The sequence below is a fragment of the Callithrix jacchus genome, chromosome 2 (assembly GCF_049354715.1).
Source record: "Callithrix jacchus isolate 240 chromosome 2, calJac240_pri, whole genome shotgun sequence".
NCBI classification, from domain to species: Eukaryota; Metazoa; Chordata; class Mammalia; order Primates; family Cebidae; genus Callithrix; species Callithrix jacchus.
The window spans coordinates 99207319-99234025 of NC_133503.1; the positions used below are offsets into that span (position 1 = coordinate 99207319).

The 26707-nt window shown below is 34.8% G+C and overlaps 2 protein-coding genes across 5 annotated transcripts in view; one reads left to right on the forward strand and one right to left on the reverse strand.

Annotated features, from left to right (window-relative positions):
• Positions 1-26137, reverse strand: SLC25A46 (solute carrier family 25 member 46). 2 transcript variants are annotated; one of them, XM_035291102.3, is made up of 8 exons: positions 26046-26137; positions 22036-22078; positions 20361-20418; positions 18770-18847; positions 16876-16976; positions 9615-9671; positions 8399-8456; positions 1-3904 (listed from the first exon to the last, which is right to left on the reverse strand). In XM_035291102.3, exons 1-8 carry the CDS (start codon positions 26053-26055, stop codon positions 3326-3328), a joined length of 984 nt encoding a protein of 327 aa, XP_035146993.1. In that variant the 5' UTR covers positions 26056-26137; the 3' UTR covers positions 1-3325. The 2 variants fall into 2 exon arrangements, with proteins under 2 accessions (XP_035146993.1, XP_002744770.1); XM_002744724.7 differs by lacking the exon at positions 26046-26137 and adding an exon at positions 24882-25283.
• The window catches only part of TMEM232 (transmembrane protein 232), a 332087-nt gene continuing 330181 nt past the window's right edge, over positions 24802-26707 (forward strand). For all 3 annotated transcript variants that reach the window (XM_078365853.1, XM_054252071.2, XM_054252070.2), the window contains exon 1: positions 24802-25423. The gene's annotated coding sequence lies outside the window, so the exon portion shown is untranslated. The remainder of the gene's footprint in view (positions 25424-26707) is intronic.

The window sequence follows — 26707 nt, forward strand, 5'->3', positions numbered from 1 at the left end:
TCTTATTTCAACATTTTATTGAACTTTTCATATTACACAATTTGCCCAAAATGTTTAAAGTAGCAGTGAGACAAACTTAAAAAAAAAGTCATACAGACAAAACATCTCTAGGTGAGGCAATGATATGCAAATTTCATTGTCAATCATGTTTTTGTTACTCTGCTATACAACTTGGTACCACATCAATGACACTAAATGACTTAAGAGTAAGACATTACACATTCAGTTTATATGAGAAAAAGATTATTTACAACTACTTGAAAGAGAAAACAGAAATGCCGACAGTATCATTCAAATTCTAGTGCAATGTGAATTGTTATCAAGAGACTTTATTTGCTTATATAAATTTTGAATGTAATTCAAACCTGGCTATCTTATTAGAGGCCGACAAAGTAGTCCTGTTTCAAGAGATCAGTGGACAAACATCCTCCACAACCTCAGTTGATAAAACAAATACAAGGCAGCGTTTTTTTTCATTTCCTGAACAGGTATACTAATAGGTAGAAACACTAAAGCATTTGTGCTCAATCAATAAAGTGAATGCTTTGTGCAGTTTTAACAAAGCCACAGCCGAAAGGACAGTTGTGAGTAGTCAGGTACACCTGCAAAAGTAAGCAAGATCTCACCTTTCCAGTTCTATATATTTCTGAAAACACCAGCTAATGTATCATATATGCATTTTCAAATTAGCTTGTTTCTATTTCATATTCATAAAACTTAGTGCTGAGACTTTGGAGGCTTTAATAGATAACCTTATTAACCCAGATAATTTTTTAAGGGCCCATAATATAAAATTGAGAATGGCATCTCAGGAAGGTCTACATATATGTATTTAGTAAGTTAATTCATAAGTTCACTTTACATAGTAAATTAACATTTACCAGTTTTGAATTGCTTTCAGTGTACTTGACTCAAGTTAAGAAACTCTACAATGTAAGAAGACGAGTGTATCGCAAGCTCAATGGCCAAAATCTGGCTTATATAAGAGGACCAGTGGGCCTGTGGAACATTTAATAGAATCTTTTTCATAATGCTTTTAGTTCTATTGAATTAAAAAATGTCATTTTGAGTGTTATTGTCTTAAGAAGTGTAGCCCATGGATATTTGATTTGGTACCCATGTTAAAGAAAAACAACAATTTTAAAAAGGGAAAGAGTATGTCTTATGGTTATCTCACTTATTCTTTTCAAAATTCAGTGCAACATATTTGGTTAGCTTAAATTTAAGTGCTTGACTGTTCAAGATTTTGTTTCAACTATTCTGGAATGGCAGTAAAAAAATTCTATGAATTTTACTTTCGACATTTCAACTTTACTGTTAATTTGTATTCTCTTCCTCCAAAAAGGAAAACAAGATCAACCTTACTTGTGTGTGGTTCAGCCTATCACTCTTATAGTTATTCCATAATAAAATGAGTTTATGTAACTATTTCATGCTAACCTCCAACAAATAATCTTGAAATATTTAATTTTTAGCTAAATAAAGGAACCTACAGATTGTTACTAGTAAATACTTGATTCTATTCAGATTCTTTTCTAGAAATTTTCAAACTTGAAATTTTCTAGTTTACTCTTATCTGAAACTATCTAATTGAAGCAATTTAAATGTTATTGATTAGATAAAGTAAACCTTAATCTAAAAGATTTGCCATAAAATATAAAATGTGATCAGTGGTGTTTAATTTTATTTTCTCCCTCTTGGTGGAATTTAAAAATGGAAAATGTAGGTGTTTCAGTAATTACACACACACATACACACACACACGAGAGATTTGCTACTTACTACTGTTTTTACACATTTTGGATATCACTTTTTTGTTCCAACACTACTAGTCACAGAAAATAACCATTACTATGACCTTTAGCAAGGAAAATAAATTTCAGTTAGTATGCACTCTTGGTTGGACAGTATCAGTGCAAAGTCACTGTGCTTCAAAGTACTAAATGGTTCGTTATACAACTGTGATTATTTATGTGAAGAAATGAAACTTTAAAATGTCTAATGATAGAGCAAACACATACCATTTTACTATACAAAGTGCTTAATCCACCAAATTAAATTTAGAAACAGACATGTTCTTATTAAACTGATTTTTTTTTTTTTTGCTCATTATATGTTGAAATGTACTTTTTCCCCTCACCCATAAAACACAAGGGCACATTTCCTTTAAGGTTTGGATTTTTCTTTAGTATTCATCTAAAGAAGTTTAAATAAAAGGTGATAAGACTAATTGTTTTTCCCTCCACGTGCATCTAGTTTGGAAAACAAAAACTTAAAGCAAAAACTGAAAGAAAATAAAAACAGAAGCCACTATTTAGTGACAACTACATAGTAGACAAGAGGCACAAATTCTCAGATGAATTTTAATTTTTTTTCCTCTCAAGCCATTCAGACATAAAAGGCAAATGAGGTTCATTTAAGTACACAATTCGTAAATGTGGAAACAGTAGTAATCGTCATGATTATTTTATATTCTCTCTTAAGAGTGGCTCTAAAAACAGCCTGATGATTCACAGTTAACAAAGCAAACCAAACTCTATAAATGTATGACTAATTAAGTTGCTAGTACTGTAACACTGGGTTTGGATATGGACAAGGATCCAAGCCCAGTACCTTGGCTTTTGATATTTTGATGTTCAAGCAGAAAGTTCATGACTCTGTTTTATGCAATAAGGTGATGTAAGTGTAGAAAAGTTGTAGGGATGAAGGAAATTCCAAGTTTTAGGTGTGTACATAAATGGCTTTATAAAATACCTATATCTAGCCATTAAAATAGTTATATAGGGACAATGCAATTTAAAACCTTTATACTCCTGATTACATATTGTGAAATCTAATCATCCTTTAAGTCTTTTCAACAATGATGTAATTTGTTTGCTTAAAGGTAAAAACCTCCTTTTTTTGTATTAAGGACATCAATACACTACACTGTATTAAGGATACTATACCAACATCAATCCAGAAGGTAAAATAAACATTTAACAAATATTTAAGTCAAATGGAATAGATTCAACTCTATAAAGTTTTATATTTTATAATAAAATTTTGCTTCTGCCTGGGATCATGTTTACTTCAACATGAGTGCTACAATAACTAAAATTTAATAAGTGTTATTTTCATTGAGTTTTCAAATTTGGAAGAGTTTTGATCCAAAATATATACCTATGCCTTAAAAAACAAAGTCAAGATAATCAGCATGGGCTTTTGTACCAATTTTACTTTCCAATCTGTTTTCTTCCCCAGTATTTCACTTCTATCCCTCATAACTTCACAGCAAATTATCCAGATTCCATCTTCCAGACTACTCAGTGAAGGAACCTAAATCTCAAATGTTATTTTGAAGAAGTGTAGAGTAAATAATTTTGGTAATCTGTAAAACAGCTGCATGCAGTGTGTACTGTATTATAACAGCACCAAACCCTTTATAAAAACCAAACACTCCTTCCTCCTGCCTTATGGTATTGATACAGTCTCTCATTCCCTCATACTGTGTATTAATTGGAAGCACTTCATAGCCAAGGTCTGTATTGTCAATTATTGTGCGTGTTCCTTGAATGTGAAGGCGGTGCAAAACTGTTTCCAATGGGTAAAGTATAACGTCAGAACAAAGACTGGCAGCAAAGTTAGCAATAAGTTCTGGAAAATAAGCATCCAACATACTCTGCACAGGGCTAGTGCTCTCAGCTAGGTGGCTATTATAAGTCTTTCTCTTTAGAATCAGTAGGACAAACTTCTGAATAACTGAGCTGATGATGTAATGAAGAACTCCATGAAGCACCGTAGGGAAGATCAAGGAAAGAAGCGGAAGAAGTCGTTTGCTATGAGGCACTCCCATGCCTATCACTCTTCCAATTCCTTCTTTAACACATTCCAAAATGCCAGTATTATCTCGAATTATCTCACTCTGAAAGAAAAATGATAAAACAAGTAAAACTTGACATTTGCTTATTTTGCCAAACAAGAAGGACTCTAAGTTCCTTTTAAGTAGTGACTGAAAAGGAAAATATCAATGATTTGCAGATGTGAACTGTTACTTAGGCAACAGGCGTTTTTTCAGATGCACTCTCGTAAAATTGCTAGCAGTGAAGCTGGAAGCTAATCGTACTGGGGTAGGAAGACTAGGGAGATGTATGGGTGGATACATCTCAAGAAACTCCTTAGAACTCATGTGGAAAGGCAATAACTATGCGATGCTTAAAGAGACAGTTTAGTGCTCATAGTTCTTAAGCATGTTTGAATCCTGCCTCCATTACTTACTGGCCATGTAACCATTGCCAAGTTACGTAACTTCTGCTAAGTACAGTTTACCATTCCACTATCTCCTTTCTACGTACAGGGTTGTTGTGAATATTAAATGAAAAAAGGCCTCGCACTCAGTAGTTACTCAATAAATGCTAGTCTTACTATCGTCTGTAATGTCTGCTTTTGTAGAATTTTGAAGCTATGAATAAGAAAGTTTAATATGGATTACAGAGGTATAGATAGATAGAAAAGAACTTGCTGAAAGGGCCCTTTGGCTGCAGCAATGACTGCAGAAAAGCAGAAGATAAAGTTTAAAAGGTCTGTTCAAAAGTTACTGCAGTCATCCAGTAAAGAGGTGATGGCAACAGAAGTAAAGTGGTTCATTTGTGCTTTTATCCTAAAATCAAAGTCTACGGGAATTACTGGTGGATTGCACTTGGAGTATTCAAGAGAAGGGTCAAAGATAACCCTAAGGTTCTTGTCCAGAGGGACTGGGGGAATAGCACTACCTTTTACTGAGTTGACAAATTGCCAGAGTAGCAATTTGGTAAAGATCAAGAGTTCAGAAATGTTAAATAAACTAACTCCAAATGGAGTTCACAATAGAAATTACAGGAAAAAAAGTACACAATGGACCTACAGGTGTTTTCCAACTTATGATGTCACAACTTACGATGTTTTGAATTTATGACAGGTTTACTGGGATGTAATCCCATTGTAAGTGGAGGAGCACTGTATTATAAATGTGGGAGTCTTCAGTAAATAGATGATATTTAAAACTCTGAGACTACAATGAGCTTGCCTAGCCTTCTAATCCATCTTCCTACTTCTGACCCTGACCTCCTTCCCACTCCAGTTTATTTTTAATACAACAAAGAGATCCTAATAAAGATATGTCAGATCACATCACTGTTCAGCTCAAACCTATCAAAGACTTCATCCTTCTCAAACAAAAGCCAAATTATTACAATGATTTACAATGTCCTATATAATCTGGTCCCCTCTCAACACTCAGGTCTCATCTCCCATATTCCCCCTTGCTTAGTCAGCACCAACCGTAACGTAACAGCCTCCTTTCTACTTCCGAAGCATATATGATATAACACACATGACACAGTCCAAGTGTTTTGCACTTACTTTCCCTCTAAATAAAACTTAATATTTGCTTATTTTGTGGTTAGTTAGCACCAACCATATAGGCCTCTTTACTACTTCTCAAGCATGTATGATAAAACACACATGACACAGTCCCACGTAAGGGCATTCACACTTGCCTTCCCTCTGCTCCCAAATATTCATGTTGTTCTTAGCCTCAGACCTTGAAACAAATGTCACCTTCTCAGTGAGGCCTTTACTTATATTCTTAAAAATATACATATTAACTGCCCATCCCTACTCATTACACATCCTATTTGCCTTCCTTGCTTTATTTGTGCTTTCTTTAGCAGTTAATCACCATGAAGTATACCTTGTATTTATGTTGTTTATGTCTACTTTCCCCATAAGAATATAAGTGATATGAGCGCAGAACATTTTGGTTTTGTTTGCTCTTGTATCCCTAGGGTCTGTAACAGCTCCTGATACAGGCAAGCACTCAATAAATATTTGATAATTTTTTTAAGGAAGATAATCTGAAAGGTAAGGTGATGTAATTAAAACCTTGATTTAAAACTATGATAAGAAGTCTGAAGTTGACTTTAGGGGATATGAGTCAATATGAATCCTTAATCAGTTAAAGGATATAATAAGCATTGCAACTTAAAAACAATCTTGTATGAGTACATACAATTGACTTTTAAAATGCAGGGACTAGTACAAGGATTCTTTTTTGGGATGGAGTCTTGCTCTGTCACCCAGGCTGGAGTGCAGTGGCATGATCTTGACTCACGGTAACCGCCGCCTCCCAGGTTCAAGCAATTCTTCTGCCTTAGCCTCCTGAATAGCTGAGACTACAGGCGCTCATCACTACACCTGGCTAATTTTTGTATTTTTAGTAGACACGGGGTTTCACTATGTTGGCCATGCTGGTCTCAAACTCCTGACTCGTAACCCGCCCGCCTAGGCCTCAAGGATTCTTAACAAAAATATAGATCACTACAAACTTCATGATGACCAGCTAATTATGAAGGATGAAAGAAATGTAAAAATAAAAAGCTTTCCTAAAACAAAAACTAAAGTTTTGAGTCCTTAGTGTAAAGATAACAATAGTACCATGAATATATTGCAAGGGAGAAGAGATTCTAAAGGAAGCTAATTTTTAGAGGGATGAGATTATTTTTAAAAGTTGACTTTGAAGATTTAACTCACATAAGATTAGAGTTATAGTGATTCCTGTAAACTCTTTCAGAATAATGAGTGTAGGATAAAAAAACAGAGGGTCAAGGACTGAGCCGTAAGGTATAAGAGAAGACATGGCAAAGAAATTACTGAAAGATGTTCAAGAGAGAGAAATCTAAAGAAAAAGGAGTTCTAGAAAAGCAGACAAAAGATATCAAAAGGTTTGATATCTAGCGGGTAGAACTTGAAGCAGAAAACAAGGGGTAAATATTGGGTTAAAAAAACACATACACAGAAAAAAAACCCTATCACATAGTGAGCCAGGCACTAACATGAATAACTCATTCAGTTTTATACCCCAGTTATTAAAATACAATTTCTAACTTATGGATGAGAAAATTAAGAAAATTTTAAAGATTAAGAAATCTGTCTAAAGTCCCAGGTCTAATTTAAGCAGAGAAATGTGATAATGGGTCTGTCTTAAGCTAAAACTTATTTTCCCCAATAAATTATTCTGCTTAGTTGTTTTTCCTTAAATAATTACCTTCCTGCCATTTCCCCTTATCTTTAAAATGAGAATATCTCATACAAGTGACAACTCCGTAAATTCGATAGAATCATACAAAAATTGTATCATTTATTTAGCACAATGCCAAATGGAAGGGGAAAGGAAAGTATATTTGGGTCACAAGACATTAACTTCAGTTAACTGAAGTTGGTTCTAACAGAAAAAATAACAACAATAATAAATCAAAGATGAATGATATAGCCAAAAAGAAACAAGGTAGAAATAGTAATTAGAAGATCAAAGGCTGATCCAGTCAGAGTTTTTACAGAAGGCACTCACATATACTAGAGAAAAGAATATGCTAGAGGATCTGATGTTGGAAGAAGACAGGTGTACAAATAGTTGGATTTTGTATACAGGTGAAGCTAAAACTACCTTCATCCGGGCGCGGTGGCTCGCGCCTGTAATCCCAGCATTTTGGGAGGCCGAGGCGGGTGAATCACGAGGTCAAGAGATCGAGACCATCCTGGTCAACATGGTGAAACCCCGTCTCTACTAAAAATACAAAAAATTAGCTGGGCATGGTGGCGTGTGCCTGTAATCCCAGCTCCTCAGGAGGCTGAGGCAGGAGAATTGCTTGAACCCAGGAGGCAGAGGTTGCGGTGAGCCTAGACTGCGCCATTGCACTCCAGCCTGGGTAACAAGAGCGAAACTCCGTCTCAAAAACAAGAAAAAAAAAACAACTATCTTCATCTCATAGTTCTAAGTGTAGGAAGGAGGGTATGACATTTAATTCAATGTACTTGAAGCGCCACCATGTGGTTAGGACTAGTAACACAGGCAAACAGAATTTAAATTGCTCGCAGAAAATTGCTTCAGCTTTGTAGTATTTACCATACCCAATAGTATCAAATGTTACTTAAAGGCATATTTAAAAAGAATGCCGTTAGTAAACTATCTGTGGGGACAACCTGATTCCTGTTCGGATGATTATCCATCATGTTTATTTTCAGGCAATTATTATTTTACTATCCTGTGATAAGCCGTAACCATACAAGTTGTATGTAAGGGCCTTAACGAAGTTATATATTCTTTGTTTTCAGAGCAAGTTACAGGCTGTGTTCTGAGAGATCTGAATGAAGAGTGTAGATGCCTGTTAAAAGGACAAAAATAATTAAAACTAGAAGTGTGACTTAAGTTTGCAATGGAAATATACAGACATGCAATGTGTGATGTAAATGTGATATTTATAAAAAATTTTAAGACACTGTTTTAAAATTTTTTGCTGAAATATTACACATATACAATATACTGAGTAGTTCAAAAAGTATTCTTAAATTTAAAAATGACAGTAAAAAAAAAAAGGCTCACCTGCACTGTTTCAATCAGACTTGCTGAATAAAAAGGCATTGCCACCACATAAGTTAGGCTGTAGAAATTAAAACAAATTTATCAGTATACTGAAATAAGATGCTTATACTAAATTTTTTAATATCTGCTTTAATATGTCAACAAAATTTATACTCAAGCTAAAATTATCTTTTTAAGGTTTTTAACTATTAACACCTATAGCCCAAAAATATTAACTTCAGAAACCTGTAACATAGGATGCTTTATTCAACGGGGATGAAAGAAAAACAAGTGATAAAACAAGAACAGCCTGCAGGGAAAATACATTGGACATCCGCCTACACATAGCTAATGCAGCCTATAAATCTAGAACTTAAAATTTAGGATGAGGGATCCATTCCACAGTTTGCCTTTTTAGTGATATTTCAGCAAGTATTCTATTACCATATCTATTCCCAGATTTCCCATCCAGTAGAGTTAAGCCAGTCTTCAATGGTGAGTGAAGTCCCCTTTTATTATTAAAATAAAACAACAATATACAGCTTTGCAAAGTTGTTTCCTATCACCAAGATTAAGACATAGTAATATTACAACTTTGCAAGCCTGCAAAATATAGTTATTCAAAATAATATCAAGGTGGGACTTACCTAACCCTTATGGGCCAGGTCCTGGCAAGTAGTGGTTTTCAAGGTGAATGGAACATCACTAAGTAATAATGTGCTGGAATGTCCCATTGAGGGAGCCAGCAAGCTGGGGGATTTCCAATTCACAATCTTCAAGAAAAAATTAAGAAGTGAAGAATAAAATTCTAATCTACAAAAATGGTTACTCTTGTAAATCACTAAGTGCCTTTAGGACTACATTTCAATGTCACTAAAGTTTTTTGGGTTTGCTCATCACCATACAAATAAATTTGTATCTGATTAACAATAAAATAGTAATACTTTCCTTGAAAATTTGGGTTAAATAAATGGAAGATTTATGCTAACTTCCTAAGAACACACACACAAAATTAGTCTGTGATTCCAGCCTTTCAAATTAGTGAGATTAATAAAGATGATATATATTTCAGGATTTATTCCTAAACTCTGTTACTTGTCCTTTGAAGTTCTAGTCCCACACACATTTCACTGCTCTAATTTCTTTTTCTGCAGCTGTTTAATAAGATTTGTTTTCAGGTCCAATAATATAAAAATTAGTGAAATGTAAAATAAAATGCCATTTTTTTGATACTTACGATTTCAGTAGAAGGTGTTCTCCTATTTGTTTAGGATTCCATTTATGTAAAACCTCCCTAAAACATAAAAATAAACTTAAATAAACCAAAAGCAATGTTATTTAAAACATCTGGAATTAGCTCAATCTTCAAAACAGTCAGCAACTTCTAATTTTTTAAAATCTATGGGAGAAATGCATTCTAATGGTAAATGTTTTCTTTTCTGGAACATACTGTAAACAACTGTGATGGTTTAAGATAAACTAAAATATATGAAGTGTTTTTGTATGTGCTGATAGAAGGGGCCGACAGAAAAGCAAGAGTCACAACTGATTGTGAAAGTAAACATGAGAAATTAAAGAAAGAAAATTAAGATGGTAGGTTAAAAGAAAGAGAATAGATAGGTAAACAAAGAACAGGATTTTTAAAAGGCTTTACAAAGTATTTAAGAAGGAGAAATAAAAAAAAATTAAGTAACTCTAATACAGGCTGACTCATTACATTTATGTAGTACCTAATTTCCTAATTATGTAGTACCTAATTTCTAAGTATCTTTACTTAGTACAACTAATTTTTTGATCATTATTATATTCTATTATCTCCGTGAGCACCTACTAAATGCAATGATTATGCAAAGTGCTTTGCATGAACTACTTCTAATCTTCGTAATAACCCTATTTTCTCCATTTCATAGACGAGGAGATAGAATCGGAGGGGGTTAATAACTTATCCGAAGCCAAGTAACCAGTTAGTGTGGAACTGTGTTCTGAACCTTGGTACTCTCTGCCTGTACTACCTCTCATCTTACTTGATACAAAGAGGAATCTTGTAAGATAAGGAGAGAAGATATTGTCACATTTGTCTTATTGAGAAAAATCAGGGTCAACAAGATCACAGGGAAATGTTCAAAGGAAACAGGCAAAACGCCAGGTCTGGAACCAAGGTCTAGGGTTGCGTGCATTCTGTCTGCTAGTTAGGTTACTTTTGGAAGCCAGAAAAGGAAAGAAAAGAAAGGAAAAAAAAAAGATAAGAAAAGACGAAACAAAGAAACAAACTGAAATAGAACAAAAGGGGAAAAAAGGGGGTAAGTTCTATCAAAGAAAAGTAAAAAAGGGACAAGATTATAAAGAGAAAAAAGTAAATAAGAGGAGGAAAATGAAAAGGCAGGGGAGATAGGAGAAAAATGAAAAAGAACAACAACAACAACAACAAAAAAAAGGAAGGGAAGTCAAAATGAAGATGAGACTTGCTATACCAGCTCCTCTGATGGAATTGGTATGCATTATTCCATCATGGCTACAGCAGAAAACTAGAAAAATGTTTTCTATTTCAAATGACTGAATTTGAAAAACAGTAGCACATAAAGGATACTTTCAGACAACAGAACAACTACCCCTGATTTCTAAGACCTTAGAGCACCCTCTGGGCCAAACTTTCATTACATTAATATTAGGATATTTATTTGGCCTGAACAACACAGAAAATGTAGCTGAAATGATACAATGATTAAGTCAAAAATATAAAAAACAGATTAGGCCTCCCATCTTACTGACAGTTACTTTATGGTTATAAAACAAAATATGTTACATGCTTTGTAAACCATCTTGGCAGAGCTAATACTCATGGCCTCAGAAAGTATTATCACAGTTTATGATAACATCAATTTTAAATATAAAACTGTCTAAACACTAAGGACTGGGTAGCCTCCCCTTTAAATATAACTGTAGTTCTGAGTTACCTCCCCTTTGATGACTACTGCCAATTCTTAAGATCATTAAGATACAAGAAAAGGAGACTTAAAACCAAGTATTTTAAAAATGTTTTTGGGACTTTACCTTGTATTTGTTCTCTACTACTTTATAAAATGGGTAAAACTTACTGTCATAGCTCTAGGAATTTAAGTAAGCATACTTAAAAGCTTCAATAGAGGTTAAGTGTAAAAACTTGTGATTAAACCTTTTTATAATTCATTACCCAACATCAAACACGTAAATATATCTAAATTAACGATTTTCATGTAAACAATGTCCTTGTTAATGAGCAAAAAAAAAAAAAAAATTAATTACAGTACCTTGCTTTTCTCAAAACAGTTTAGTTTTTCATTTAACAGAACAAAATACATACTCCTATGCATAATCACATAAAAAGGCAATAAAATTCTGAAATAACTGTGTATCTCAGCAGTCTTTAAATTTCAAATGGTCAAATAGCTAACCTCATTAAAAAAAAAAGTCTTCTTCAACCTACCCTGAACCACTCATCTTCCAGTTACCTCTCTTTATCCTAGTCAGAGCCAACTTCCTCAGCTTGCTGTTTCCACGTCCGTACTTTCTCATTCACCTCTGATCCCACTCCAAATTGGCTTGGAATAAAAACAGCTCTTGGCAAAGTCCCCAGTAATCTCCATGTCATTAAATCTGATAGACATTTTTAATTCTCTACCTTATTTGACATTTCAGCAGCCATCAGAGCCTCGTGTTCCTCACTCCTGGTAGCACTCCCCTGTACTCCACTAGCCCATTCTCTTTTGGTTTTTATCCTGCCTTCTGGTCTCTCCTGACTCCTTTTCAGGATCACATTTTCTAACCCAGCACCCCTTGTTGCAGTTCCTAAGGTTCAGGCCCTCTTCTTCCACCACAGGGTAGGTATCCTTATTCTGTAGGAACCCTCACATCTAAGGTTATAGCTTCAAAGCCTCCCAAATTAATTTACCTTCGGTTAAGACTTCTTTATATGTCAGCTCCATATCATGTGCCTATAGACAACTCCACTGGATATGATAAAAGGCCTGAAAATGCACTTGTCCTAAAGTCAAACTTAAACTCTTTCTTTTCTGCTTAAACTCTTTTAGTGCTCCCTATAGCAGGAACTGTTAATCAGAAAGGAAATCTATTGAATTTGGGGAAGATTTCATTGTGTTTAAAATAACACGTGTTTAAAATAAGCAAATTCAGAGGGAACTATTGGAGGAAGACTGCAAGATGTTTACAGTGGTATAACCACAAATGTGTGATGAGTCAAAACTAAGTTGGAGTTGAACCAAATCAGTTTTCTGAGAGACTGAACCACACAGTAGCCTTAGTTACAGGAACTCCTACCTCACATTAACAGTATGAAAAAAGCCACATGTAAATTAGGTAAAGGGCACTGTGGGGTAGAACAACACATGGTTTAACTCACTCCAACTGGGAGAGAGGACTGGGAAGGGTTTAGCAGTAGTTAAAGAAAGAGATCACAGACGATGATCCTGGGTAATATATAATTTGTTAAAAAGTAATACTACTGAGAAATTATAAATTTGCTGATTTAATGAACACCAGAGATCTGCTGCTTTTCTCTCTGATTTGATCATAAACTGTATAAAAAAACTACGCATTGGCAAATCTAGACTATCTCACCTGTACTATCTAGTAATTGTTATGCAATTAGGAAACCCGAGGCTAGGAGACCCCAGAGCTCATCCTCCTCATGTAGTAGCTTCTGTGAACTGCTTTTAGTTAATGTTTTGTGACCTTGTTTGCTACAATTCTGCCTTCTTCCCATAAATAGTAAAGGTCAAACCTGCCCAAAGAAGAAGAATTTTTTAAAAGATATTCACACTATACTTCAAAAAAACATCATTTGACATCTAGTTACACACGCCCAAATATGAGAAGTCATCCTTGATACTGCCTTCTCTTTCATCTACCATTCAAACAGCATCACCAAATTCCCTCAATTTGACCTAAGTATATTTCAAAACTGTCCACTTACCTCTATCTCAAAAGACATCACCCGGATGTTAGCCACTCTCATTTCTCACCTTTGTCATTGTTATAAGCATACTAAGATGTCTCCTTTTATTCACTTTGGTCTTCATGCAACCTTTTCATCTACAGTTACAATGACCCTTTGAAAACAAATCTGATGTCACTGACCCTACTGAAACTCTTCAATATTCTTAAAACGGCCTACATGTTCTGGCTCCCACCTGCTCTGCACTGTGCCCCTGGCCAGACCTCCAGCCATATGAGCCTTCTCTCAGTTACCCGAATTCTCTATGCTCCCCACTGCCACAGCATTTTTCTACGAACTGGTATGTACCTCCTGATTACCACTCTGATCTAGCGTAAGTGTCAGGTTACTAAGGACAATGTTACAAACCCTTTAATACTTTTATAGAACTATATTCTTTTCCTTCCGAAAATAAATTTCAATTTGTAATTATTCATAAATGGAATTATTGTTCTTAGTGAATGTACTTTTACTAGATTCTGAGCTTCCAGGCAACAGTTACCTTTTGTTTCTTTTCCTTTTTGTTAACCTTGTTTTTAGCATAGAACCTGGCACACAGTAAATACTCAGGAAATGCTAGCTAAGTAAATGAATGAATTATTGAGTGGGATTTATCACCAGAATTATCCAAGTAGGACAATACAATAGAGGTTACTATTTTGTCTTCTTTAGTAAGATTCAAAATGATAAAAATATATTTCTACTAAATTGACATGTCTATTTGTCTACTGAGTAAGAAAGTTAGATGATAAAATTTTATAAAATCCTATGCCTTCCCATTCCTATTTTTCTTTTTTCTCCCCTTTGACCTGAAATTAATGTTATTCCTTCATCTCTGCTTTAGGGAGGCAACATTACTTGCCTAATAAAAAGTGAAACAGCCAGGACCTAAACAAACACTGTTCCGACTGCAAATATAGTCAACCCTCCATACCCATGGGTTCCACATACATGGATTCAGGCAACTGTGGATTTAAAATATTTATTTTAAAAAAGGATAGTTGTATCTGTCCTGAATGCATACAGAGTTTTTTTTTTCTTGTTATTATTCCCTAAACAATATAGTATAGCAACTATTTACATAGCATTTATATTGTATTTGGTATTATAAGTAATCAAGAAATGATTTAAAGTATACAGGATGATGTGCATAGGTTGTATGCAATTCTACACCATTTTATATAAGGGACTTAAGCATCCGTGGATTTTGGTATCCACTGGAGGTCCTGGAATCACTCCCCAACAGATATAAGGAACAACTGCACTGAATTTTTTTTCACTCTACCAAATGGAATTTCCTGCATTTCGTTAAATTTTTATAGAATTGTTTGTTAGAGAATTTCAAGAATATTTGATTGTAAGTATTAACTTGCGATCTTATCTAGTGATATAAAAGCAGTAAAGTGAATAGTTAGCCAAACAAAGAAATACAGATTTTTAAAGAATAAAATAAGAAACTTTGAGCTGCCCAAATGTTGCTGACCTTTCTAATCTTTGTTTTGTTTCAAACCTTTTAGCAAGCTGTATTTAAGACACTGAAAGACTATAAGGTCCTTTGAAAGCAATCACATTGGAAAAAAGCTTAATAGCAGTTTTTCTTGCTTTCATTTCCTTCCCTTTCAGGACTAAATCCCAACATTGGGCATATCTGATACATTAGCAGCTATGCCTTCAACTACCTCACTTCTTTAACAATCCAAAAAATTCACCCTGCCAGAGAATAACTTTGGATTAACAAACCATTGCTTTTAACATTATCCATGGAATGATATATAGAAATATAGTGCTGATACAGAAAAATCACAGAGTAATGCCAAATAGCACCTTAAAAATTTCTAATTTCCAATATCATCTATTAACATTCCTTCATATACCCTTTGTAAGATTCCTTTGTTACCCATCATTGTGACTGTCTGAAATATGTATCATTCCTCTGAAGCTTTTCTACTACAACCCCAGTGCTTATCCTTTAACCAAATAACCCTGTATACTGTTTCACAAAGAAAATAGAGACCCAAAAGCAAATTTCCCCAATTTCTCTACCCTCTCTCTCCAAATGTATCTACAATTCTAATTCTCCCATTGTTGGTTTCTAGAACATGACTCTCCTACATCTTATACTATTTCCAATTTGTTCTAAAGGCATCTTTAATTTCACTAATTATCTCCCCCCAACTACCTCTCACAACACACACACACACACACACACACACACACCCTCTAATTTCTCTAATTATCTCCCCCAACTACCTCTCACAACACACACATAGACACATACACACACACACATACATACACATGTATGCCTAGGATTCTGTCCTTGGTCCAGTTTATTTATTTAACCTACGATTTCTCCTTAGGTGATTTCATCTATCCTAAGCTTCAATTGCTACTTTTTTGCTATAACACTCAAAGCTCTCCCTCTGCTTCAATTTTTTTTTAAACTCTGATCCATGGTTCCAACCAAATATTAGTCATGTCCCCCTCCCAAGAATCTCAAACTTCATTTATTGAAAGATAAATTCTTTATCTTCTTCCCTACTCCAACTTATTCTTCTTCATGAATTCTCTATCTTGGTTAACATTTTCCAGTCTAGAAATCTCAGTCACTATTGACAACTCATTCTCTCATATCTCTAATTACCAAGCTAATGTAATGATCATCAATTATACTTCAGAAATGTCTATTCAGCTCATCCCTTTCTGTTCTGTTCCACAGTTCAGAACCTTCTCAGTCTTGCCTAGATTATTACAATAGATCTCCACAAATCTATCTATACTAGTCCATTTATTTTACATTGCCTTTGAGTATATCTTGATCAGAACATCTATATATTTAAAAAAAAAAGAAATAAATTCCCAACCCCATAGAGAATAAACTTACAAAGGCACAATCATATTTTAATTTAGCACCTCAGTTTCTTTTCCTAATATCCCATTTCATACATAACCAGTATTCTAAGTATAAGACACTTCTTTTTATTACCTAGACTGTCCAACCCCATGACACTGGGCATGTTACCTCTTCTTGCTTACATGTGTCTCCTTAATTAAACTGAATACTTAAAGAGCAAGAATTGCTCACATACCCACATTTGTTCCTCAGTTGGTAGTTGCTGGCACATAGCAGTAGAAGCTGAAAGATTCATCTCAATAGATACTAAACCAAGACACGTTTTCTTTAACACATTAATTTAATAAGATATAATTAATTTTATTATTTGTTTCTTCTTTTAGTTACTTCAGACAAGTTTTCAGATTCAAGACAGTTTTGGAAACTATCGTATTTTATTAAAATAATATAACGGGAGGGACGGGGACAAGGGTTGAAAAGTACATACTGAGTAACGATGTTTACTAGTAGGGTAAGAGGATTATTAGAAGCCCAACCTTCAGCATCACCCAATATGCACATGTACAAGCCTGCACATGTACCCCATGAATCTAAGAACAAATAAACAAAAAACACAACATGAAACTAATACTAAAGAAATGCTAAAAAAGGTACCTTGGCAAAGGTGTAAATTCACTAATTATGCCTTCTGCTCCAAGTGTGACTCCCTGGACAATAAATGTACTTCCCATTCCTTTCCACAGGGCTCTAGGTCCCTAAAACGGACAAAATTTATTGTTATTTCTGTTAATACATCTGAAACAGAAAAGATCTTAATAAAACTTGATATTGTATAGAAATTTTTCAGTTAGTAGAGAACTATAATTAAATTAATTTTCTATCATTTTAAAGTTATGTTTAGGCCAAAAAGAACATTCCAGTTAATTAAACTGCTAATGATTAACTAATTTATTAAATATCCCTAATATCTATATATTCAACTCCCCACTAGTCCTGTCCTATGAATGACACATAGGTAACTTGAAACTTACATATCCACATCTAAACCCAATCATACTCACTCATACTACACCAATTCTTTCCTTCTCTGCTGTATTTCCTATCTCCCTTGATAGGAGCTTCATCATCCTAGTGTCCAAACCATACATTCAGAAAACACTTTCTCACTCTTCCTATCTAATCAGTCATCACATTCTATATATTCTACTCCTTTAGTATCTTACAAATCCATGCTCTTCTCCATACTTAACACTATTACTTTATATCAATCGGACTGCAAGTTTCACTGTCTCTGGTTTTGCCCCTTTGCATAATACCATCAGTAATAATCCTATTATTTATCTATGTTATTAATAGACATGATACAATTGAAAAGAAGCAATAGGGTACCAGCTGAAAAGTTTGTCTCCTTTTCATCTCAGTCCCCAGCAGTAGCTTAAAAATTTAACCTCAAGATAATTCATGCATATACAAGTATATCTCTGTGTGTATGTTACAGAAATATTTTTGTTTTGTTTATTTTTAACAGGTGGTATTATGTTGAAACATAAAAAATGTCCCAGAGATCATTCCTCATCAATATACTCAGAGCTAACCTTTTATTTTTAAAGGTTACAAAGTGTTTCACCATAATATACCATAATTATTTCACTGGTACCCTAGTGATAGACATTTAATCATTTCCAATCTATTGTATGCAATGTCATAGGACATCCTTGTATATATATTTTTGCATATATATGTGCACATCTATGTGAGATAAGTTCTTGGAAGTAAAATTAGTAAGTCGAAGAACACATACGTTTTAAATTTTGATAGATATTGTCAAACAATCCAAAGTTCTTCAAGATACTTTAGTCATTGCGAAAACACTTTCAACAGGACTCTTACAGATTTTAGGATCTAGTGTGCAGTTCTTAGGAGGTGCTTTAGGATCTGGATCCTGCTTATTTCTCTGGCTACTCTTTCAACCCTCTCTTACTCTTCAGCCCCACTTCAAGCTCCCATTGTACTGCATTAAATCCATTCCAAAACTTTATCTCTCTTTGTCTTCCGCCTTCACACATCTACTTTAAAAACCTTTTCTCTACCCTCATCACGAAGTTAGCCTTCTCAACAAAAAGCACACAATTCAGGCATTTTTTCTCCCAAAGTTTTTCCCAGTTGTACACTGTGCCCAATCCCAGTTTTGATATGGTACTTCTCTTTTGTATACTGACAACATTCTGTACTTCTAATATTGCCTTTATCTTATTGCCCCACAATCTTCTGTTTAAGATTTTGTCTCCCTGAATAAATATAAGCCTCTTGATACCAGAGACACCATCTTAGCTCAGCTCTTTGTGATTTTGCTAAATTGATTAATTTGTACTTTTGCTAAATTAAATTTTGGAAGATTCAAAATATATCGTTATGCTACATTAGTTTTACTACAATAGTTAAGATGTTTTATTAACTAAATTGAAAGTAATTGTTCTTGTGTTAATGATTACTAAGCCCATTGAAACTTATATAAACCTTTAACAGAATCCATAGACAAAATTCTCACCTGAGTTTTGTTGAAACTGTACATTATATTGATGACTGTAAATGGAGTGAGATGGTAATGCTGAGCATGGTAATTAACCTGCAAAAAAAATTTCATGACTTTTTTCTGTTAATGTTAAGAAATAACAAGGCCATCAAAGATATATGGTAGAACTGCAGCATAAACAAAAGTTAATTCCAAACTCAACATAAATTATACATAAGCAAAATTACTCTTAAAAGTGCTTTAAATAACCCATTAAAAGTGCAGTGCACATGGTGACATATAGTCTGATGATCAATGTATAATACACCTAATAATGTAAGCTATATAATAAACAGGGTCTTATTTAACATTTGTATTGCCTTAAATAATTGAATTACATCTCCCAACTCATGTTCATTTTGGCAAGCATTTTTTTTACCCATAGTAAGCAAAAAGCAACCTTCATATAGGAATACCCTTGATGATGCAGGAACAAAATGTTGATTTTATGAATCCTTGACCTTTGAGTACACATCCTCTTTCTAATTAATATCCTGTATGTTACATAAGGAAGTAAGATAGCTGGCATGAGAAAAGCACTTGTATGATGGAATTGCAAGCTGAACTAGCCACTTTTGTCATGGAACATAATTTTTACTTAGAAAAACTCATTGACAGACTCTACCTATTCATCACTGGGACAGACATATTTTAAAAAATAAACAAAGTGAGAGTGTTGATTAAAACAAAAATAACTAACAATATTTATTGTCAATAAGTTTGAGTTTTCAAGTAAAACTCAGAATTTTGGAAAATCTATATCCACCATTGAGAGCTGCTGATACTTAAAGATTTTCTAGTGAGATCAGTAGTGGTTTTAATTAAGATAATTTTTTGATATTTTATAATCAAATGTTTTAACATCTCAAAGATCTATGTAACTCAATTAGTCAATATTCTTCAAATAATCTATGTACAATTATATGGAATCATGCATAAGTAAAAACAGCTATTCAAGATGCAGTGTAGATAAACGAATTTTTTATGCAACAAAGTTAAAAAGTTTACTAAAATCATTTCTGATTTCACACTGCAAATAACCTTTAAGAACTACCACACAGTGAGTTTTGGTGCAATTGCAAAGAATACCAAGAATACCCACAACTATCTCAAAAGAATATAAAATACTCCCCTCCTGCTTTCAGCTACACATGTGTACAAGACTAAACTTCCTTGCTTCTTTCAAAAACCACTTAATGCAACCAATTGATTGCAGAAACATATGAGGGAAAGTGGCTGTCTCCCATTATGTCAGATATTAAAGATATTTGCAAAAATGCAAAATAGTTACTTTCATAAAATTACCTTACTGAATTATATAGATACATTGAAATTTTCCCAATTTTAATTTCTGAAATGGGAAATAACAATAGATATGACAAACATAAACCAAAGTTATTTAGGATGCTTACTATTTTTTAAGCCTTTAAAGAGGTTTTGAGACCAAAAAGTTTGGAATATTTCACATGAAGTAATGACTATTTGGTTTCATGTCATTTATGTGAGTTCTGCCCTTCATATTAGGGTCAGAATTATTGCTTCAAAAGATCACAGAAATTACATTTACCTGACATTGGCGGCGTAGAACAATGCAAGGATGTGCCAATACATTTTCTGTAAAGAGACTATATAAAAATAATTTAGGTATATATGTGTTTACATAGAGACAAATTAAATTTACAACATGTATCTTGCAAGAATCATGCCTTATTTTATGTTCTCCATTCATAAAAAAAATCTTAAAAATCTACATATTTTAAAATGTCTAGAAATGTTTGCCAATGATTTTATCAGAAACGAAATTCAATATGAAAAGAATGAAAACCAGATCTCCAAACTGGTAAATAAGGTAAACAATATATAATACATAATATTAATGTCTATAGTATAAGATAAAACTACATCTCTGTATGTTTAATGTGACAAATGAAACATCAATTAAATAGCATTTAATGATGCAAATTATTTATTTCAGAAAATGTCCCATGAACAAAGTTCCTATCAGCAGAGCCATTTGATCTTCATGAACCACATTCTAAAAATGGTTTTCATGTACTAAAATGAGAAGGTTTAAGTATAAATTTAAGTATAAATCGTAAATTATAAGATTTTTAATGACCATGTTAATTGACTGATATTTATGTATCAAATATTTCTTTGAGAATATGCCCCACAAAACAATTACAGCTGTGGGTTTAAGCTCTCAGAATGACATATACATATACACACATACATATTTACATGTAATAATAGTCTATCAAAAGAATCAAATTTTTAAGTATAAATATGGAAGCAAAAACAACTCCAGCAGAATGAAAAGCACAGATTTTATTTATATTGACATTAAACACCCTTGGGTTTAATTATGAAAATAAGAGTTTTCTTTTTTCTCGGTTCAAATTAAAATAATGATCATTATTGCATGAAATATAAGCTTTGTGCAATTCCAATATTTCTGAAAATGATATTCACTAAGGATCACAATATTCAAGACTAAAGGCTTTTCCTAAACAAAATGATCGCTAGATATAAAAAAAGTAATGCTATCACCAAACGATGATTATAAACAAAATCTAGAAGCTATGCTGCTGAGTATCTGCTAAATATTAAAGAGAAGCCTCCATGCACAATTACTTTTTTTGATGGGAGAGAGATAAGATTACATTTCATTTTATTCTTTGGATAGACCCATGAAAAGAATGAAAACCAGATCTGCAAACAGGTAAATAAGGGAAACAATAAATAATATGTAATATTAATACCTATAGTATACAATGAAACTAGATTTCTGTATGTTTGATGTGGAAATGACACATCAATTAAACGGCAACATTAAATGCCATGTATTTTTATGTCTTTCAGAAATTGTCCTATGAACAAAGTTCCTATCAGCAGAACCAATAGATCTTCATGAACCCCATTTGAAATTACTTTTTCTGATGAGAAAGATAAAGAGTACACTTCATTTGATTCTTCTGACACTCATGAAAGCAGTTACAATACTCATTACAAAATTACTGTGCGTTTATAAAATTGGATGACTAGTCTATCTTTACTAGAAAAACTATCAATTTACATATTTTAAAAAATGATGTTTTTTCTTCAAAATATTTCAAAATTTAAACTACTGCTTCAAAGAAACAACCTAAAGGAAGCAATAATAATCATTTGATATTAGAAATTTAGGAAAAACTCTAAATTAAATCAATAAAAGCTTTAAATGTCTTTAGATAAAACATTACCTTGCAAGTCCAATACCAAATCCAGCAAATCTATTCAGTTGTTCTAAAATGAAAATAATAATAATAATAAGATTACTGATAACTAATATTTAGGTTTACTCTAAAAACAATTTTAAAAAGTTAATTTTATTAACATGCTGTTCATTTAAACCTCAAAGTCAAATTCTGGTAGGGGCCAGGGAAATAATTTAAATGAATGAAGGACTCTGCAGGGGTTTGAGGCAGAGAGAAAGGTGTAGACCTTTTAAAGGCACAATTACTCTTTCACTCCCCAATTCAATACTGCAAAATAGGACTGTGGACTCAGGGTTTTAAAGCTGTAATTTTTTTCAAAAATAGATATTCTCATTTTTATACAACATCTTCCAATTTTAAAGTCCTGGACAACTATTTCAAAAATTGTTAAAATATTGTTTGGGCCTAATGAAACCAATACGCAGATAGAACCTAATGGCTACCAGCTTCTGATTGCATTCTAATAAAAAACTTTCTGTGGTTGGCCACAGCTGATACTTCCACCTATTACTTTACGTCCTACGCTGTAAAACTAGTTATTCACTGTTACTAATGAAGAGCACTTTATTAAACCAATAACTGCAACTAAATCACCTCTATATCATTCATTTGAAAGGGGACTTGGGAATAACCAAAATGGGTAAATACAGCTCTCTTCTTTGCCATCTCTTCAAGTTTTAAATAGTTTGAGACTATCTGTTTAATTAATTGGAATAGGTTAGTGGATACATATATGCTACTACTGATGGCAGGTCTGTTGTGTAACTAGAAAAGTTCACAGCTGGAAAACATGACTATGCCTATGTCAAAAGAGAAAAGCCTTTCTCCTTGACTAAACTGAGTCATAGTGGTGAACTATTACAACCCCAAGGGACCAGACTTAAATTCTAACTATAATACAATTTTTACAAGTGACAATTCGTTTTCTCCTCTTCTCTTTCAAATGAAGCAATTGCCCTCACTATTCCCGTTTTTTTTTTTTTTTTTGAGACAGAGTTTAGCTCTGTCACCCAGGCTGGAGTGCAGTGGTGTGATCTCAGCTCACTGCAACCTCTGTCTCCTGGGTTCAAGCAATTTTCCTGCATCAGCCTCCTGAGTAGCTGGGATCACAGGCGCCCGCCACCAGGCCCAGCTAATTTTTGTATGTTTAGTAGAAACAGGGTTTCACTGTGTTGGTCAGGCTGGTCTCAATCTCCAGACCTCATGATGTGCCCACCCTGGCTTCCTAAAGAGCTGGGATTACAAGCATGAGCCACCTCACCAGGCCACTATTCCCTTTCCATCAGAACAAGGCCACCTAAGCATGTTGCCAAGAAACTACATGGTTCACCCTAGAAAAATGTACAAGCTAAACAGAAAGCTTCTTTTACTCACTTAAGGTACTTTTACCTTAGATTTTACCCTTTTTATATGTATATATCATCCTCAAGTAGTAACAGAAAATGCTACTAAGATTTTCTAAAAGGTGTTAGGAAGGTTTATTATTGTTTACTGTGTCTCTTAGGTGTCTATCTTTGGTGCAAAATTAACATTCACCCATCTGTTAGGGCTGCAAAATAAACCCCTGGTTGTGTCAAGGAACTCTTCCTCATTGTAACCATCAAAGCATAACTTACGAAAACATAAAAACATAAACTTTACTGCCTAAGAAGATAACTGTGTAGCAAAGGTATATGCATTTTTGAATTATTTTATTTATAACTTGCAAAAACCTTTCCAGTATTATTCTGGACTAGTATTGGGAGTATTGGAACCAGTGAGACACACATGGGGGTTGTAGGGGAGAGGGGGACAGTTAGTCAAAAAGCTAATTGTATGACACTAGGTAACTCATCCACTCTTCTTCACATCCTCATTTACTAACTAGACATTTGTTAAAGTCTATTCTTCCTAGTTAACGCAACTAAATATTATTGTACTTCCAAATCAAAGTCGAGGAAATGAGAATAAAGCTGATGTCTACGATAAAATTAATATTAAATGATCTATTTATTCTAACAATTCCAAGAGAATGAAAAAAGGTAGCCATTATTCACATTTTATGAATAAAAAAGTATGATGAAAATATCTACATCATGCAGGTTTTCTGACATCCCATGGAGAATAATTTTGTCATGATTCCAAAGTCCTATCTTGAAATTGTATCAGTGTTTCTAACTTTTATGTGTAGTTTTTAAGTCAGAAGAAGGAAGGCAGAAAGGAAAATTATAAGAAGGAAACTTTCTAGGCTGGGGGATTTCACAAGCAGATAAAACTCCTGGGTTTAAAATAGAAAAAAAAGGAAACAATTTTTTTTGGCCTATGTGTCCCATACTGGATTCTTCTAAACATTTTAAAGATGAGAAAACTGAGGTCTCACAGAGGCTAAGTTGTTCAGATTATGAGTGGCAGAACAAAGTTTTAACCCAAATTTGCTTATGCTGAAAGGCTTCTCTTTTCAGAACACAAAACTACAAGTAAACAAATTAATTAATTAATTATATCAAGAAAATACAGCTGCCAAAGTGAATCAGGTAACAGTAAACAATCCACTCCCCTTGTTAACTCAGGCTATCAGTCGAGATGCCAAAACCTCTAAATATTCCTATTATGCACCCCATGGCTAAGGCAGATGTCTTTTTTGGAATTGATCCCGTAGAATTCGTTCATGTGAGGAAGACTAAGGAGGCCTGCTTCAGGGGCAGAGGACGAAAGGAGGGCAAAGGGTGTGGCGCGCGATCCGATGAGAACGAAAAGGAGGCGGGACCCTCTGCACCGCTTCCGGGGTCTGCAGGCCGCAATCCGCGGCCCCACTAACCCACCACCCCTGCCTCGGTCCCCATGCTCCTCACCGCTGCTCTGCCCCTGCACACCGCCGCCGCCGCCGCCACTGGAAAAGGCTTCCTCCGTGGGGGCTTCATACGGCGTGGAGGTGGTGGGCACGCCGTAGGGCGGGCTCTTCTCGCCCCAGTGCAGGTTGCGACTGCCGGGGATGTCTGGGGGAGTCGTCACCCAGTGGCCCAGGTCCGACCCGGTGCTGAAGGACCTTGCTGGAAAAGCGCCGCCAAAGCCCTGCTCGTCCCGGGCACCGCCCCGGTAGCCCAAGCCATCAAATCCGTCCGGGCGCCGCGGATGCATCGCAGCGGGGGCAGAATGACGCGAGCCCGCCCGGAGCCCACCACCACCCGGGCCGCCGCAACCTGGGACCACACAGCTTCCCCTCGGCCGCCGCCGAGTCAGGGGGAAATTCTGACAACCGGAAGTCACGTTGGGCCACCCGGAAATCTTGGAGGCACGTGATTGTAGCCTTTTCCGGCAACCATTAATGAGTACGGTTGCTAGGGAGACGCGGCACTAACCTAGACCTTCAAACTTTGTTGTCGTTAGGGAATAGGTGGGAATATGGTTGTGGGATTAATGAAATTACAGTACCAAAGAGATTCCAGAAAGAGAACTGGTGTAGGAATAGGGCCTGCATGGGAGCAGGTCAAATAAAGATGCTTCTTTGAGGGAGCTGATAACGCGCTGCGGGGACCTTACCCTCTGAGATCGCGGCCAGAAATACCCGGCGTCACAGCTACGCCCCAGATCTCAGTGTTTTCTCACGGGTCTGGTGCTCGCCTGCTCCGAGCGAGCTAGTAGAGGTTGGAGTTGTGGAGGGTTAAAACGTTGCACCTAGCTTTGTCTTCCGCACTGAGGGTTTTGGATAAAATCTATTCAGAGATAGAGTACGCGACATATGAACGCGAAAATACTACGGACCACCAGAGCCAGCATTTTAAAAGTTCAAGTGAAAGTCGGGGGAGAAAGAAACCAATGTACTCGAATACTGCCCTTCTGGAGTTAGGAATTACGCGTTTTACTTTTCTAAGGCTGTAAAGAAACTATAGTTTTCTGTTGTATTTTTTCCTAATATATTTATATCTCTCAGGGTATTGAAATCCCAGTGATATCCTTCAAAATTGGGACCCCTAATTGAATAAGTGAGAGGACTTCTGTAGAGGGTCCCCTACTACCTGTTTTCATTAGCTCCACGGGCTCTGGGGACAATCTCCCTCCCCAGGTCTGAGGAAGACTTCCAGGCGTTCATCCTATGTTCCTTCACCTCAATGGACGCCCAGGATTCCTAGAGCTTTTCCAAGAGAACCCTGACGTGCTGTTCTCAATCTTCCAGATGCGAATCTTGATTGAAAGCGATAATCAACTTTGTTTTGAGCGAATTGGCTTTTTTTTTTTTTAGTTTTATCACTATTTTTATTTTTTGTGAGTACCTAATAGGTGTATGTATTTATGGGTTACATGAGATATTTAGATACAGCATGCAGCATGTAATAATAACATTTTTGTAAATGGGATATCCATCACCTCAAGCATTTATCCTTTGTGTTACAAACCCATTACACTCTTTTAGTTATTTAAAAATGTACAATTAATATTTTCAAGTAACAAATTGACATTCTTAAATTTGACTGAGATGTAGCATGGGCAAAGGTGTTGAGTCTCTTACTGGAGTACTAATACCAAATTCCTGGATAATTAATATCAAATTAAATATTGGCTAAATATAAAAAATATTTCTCTGTTCCTTTGGAATGATTGGCTCAAGGATGGTATTGTATCAGTTCCTAAGCTTTTTATTTATTTATTTATTTTTAAGGAGAAAGATTAGAAGGTCTAA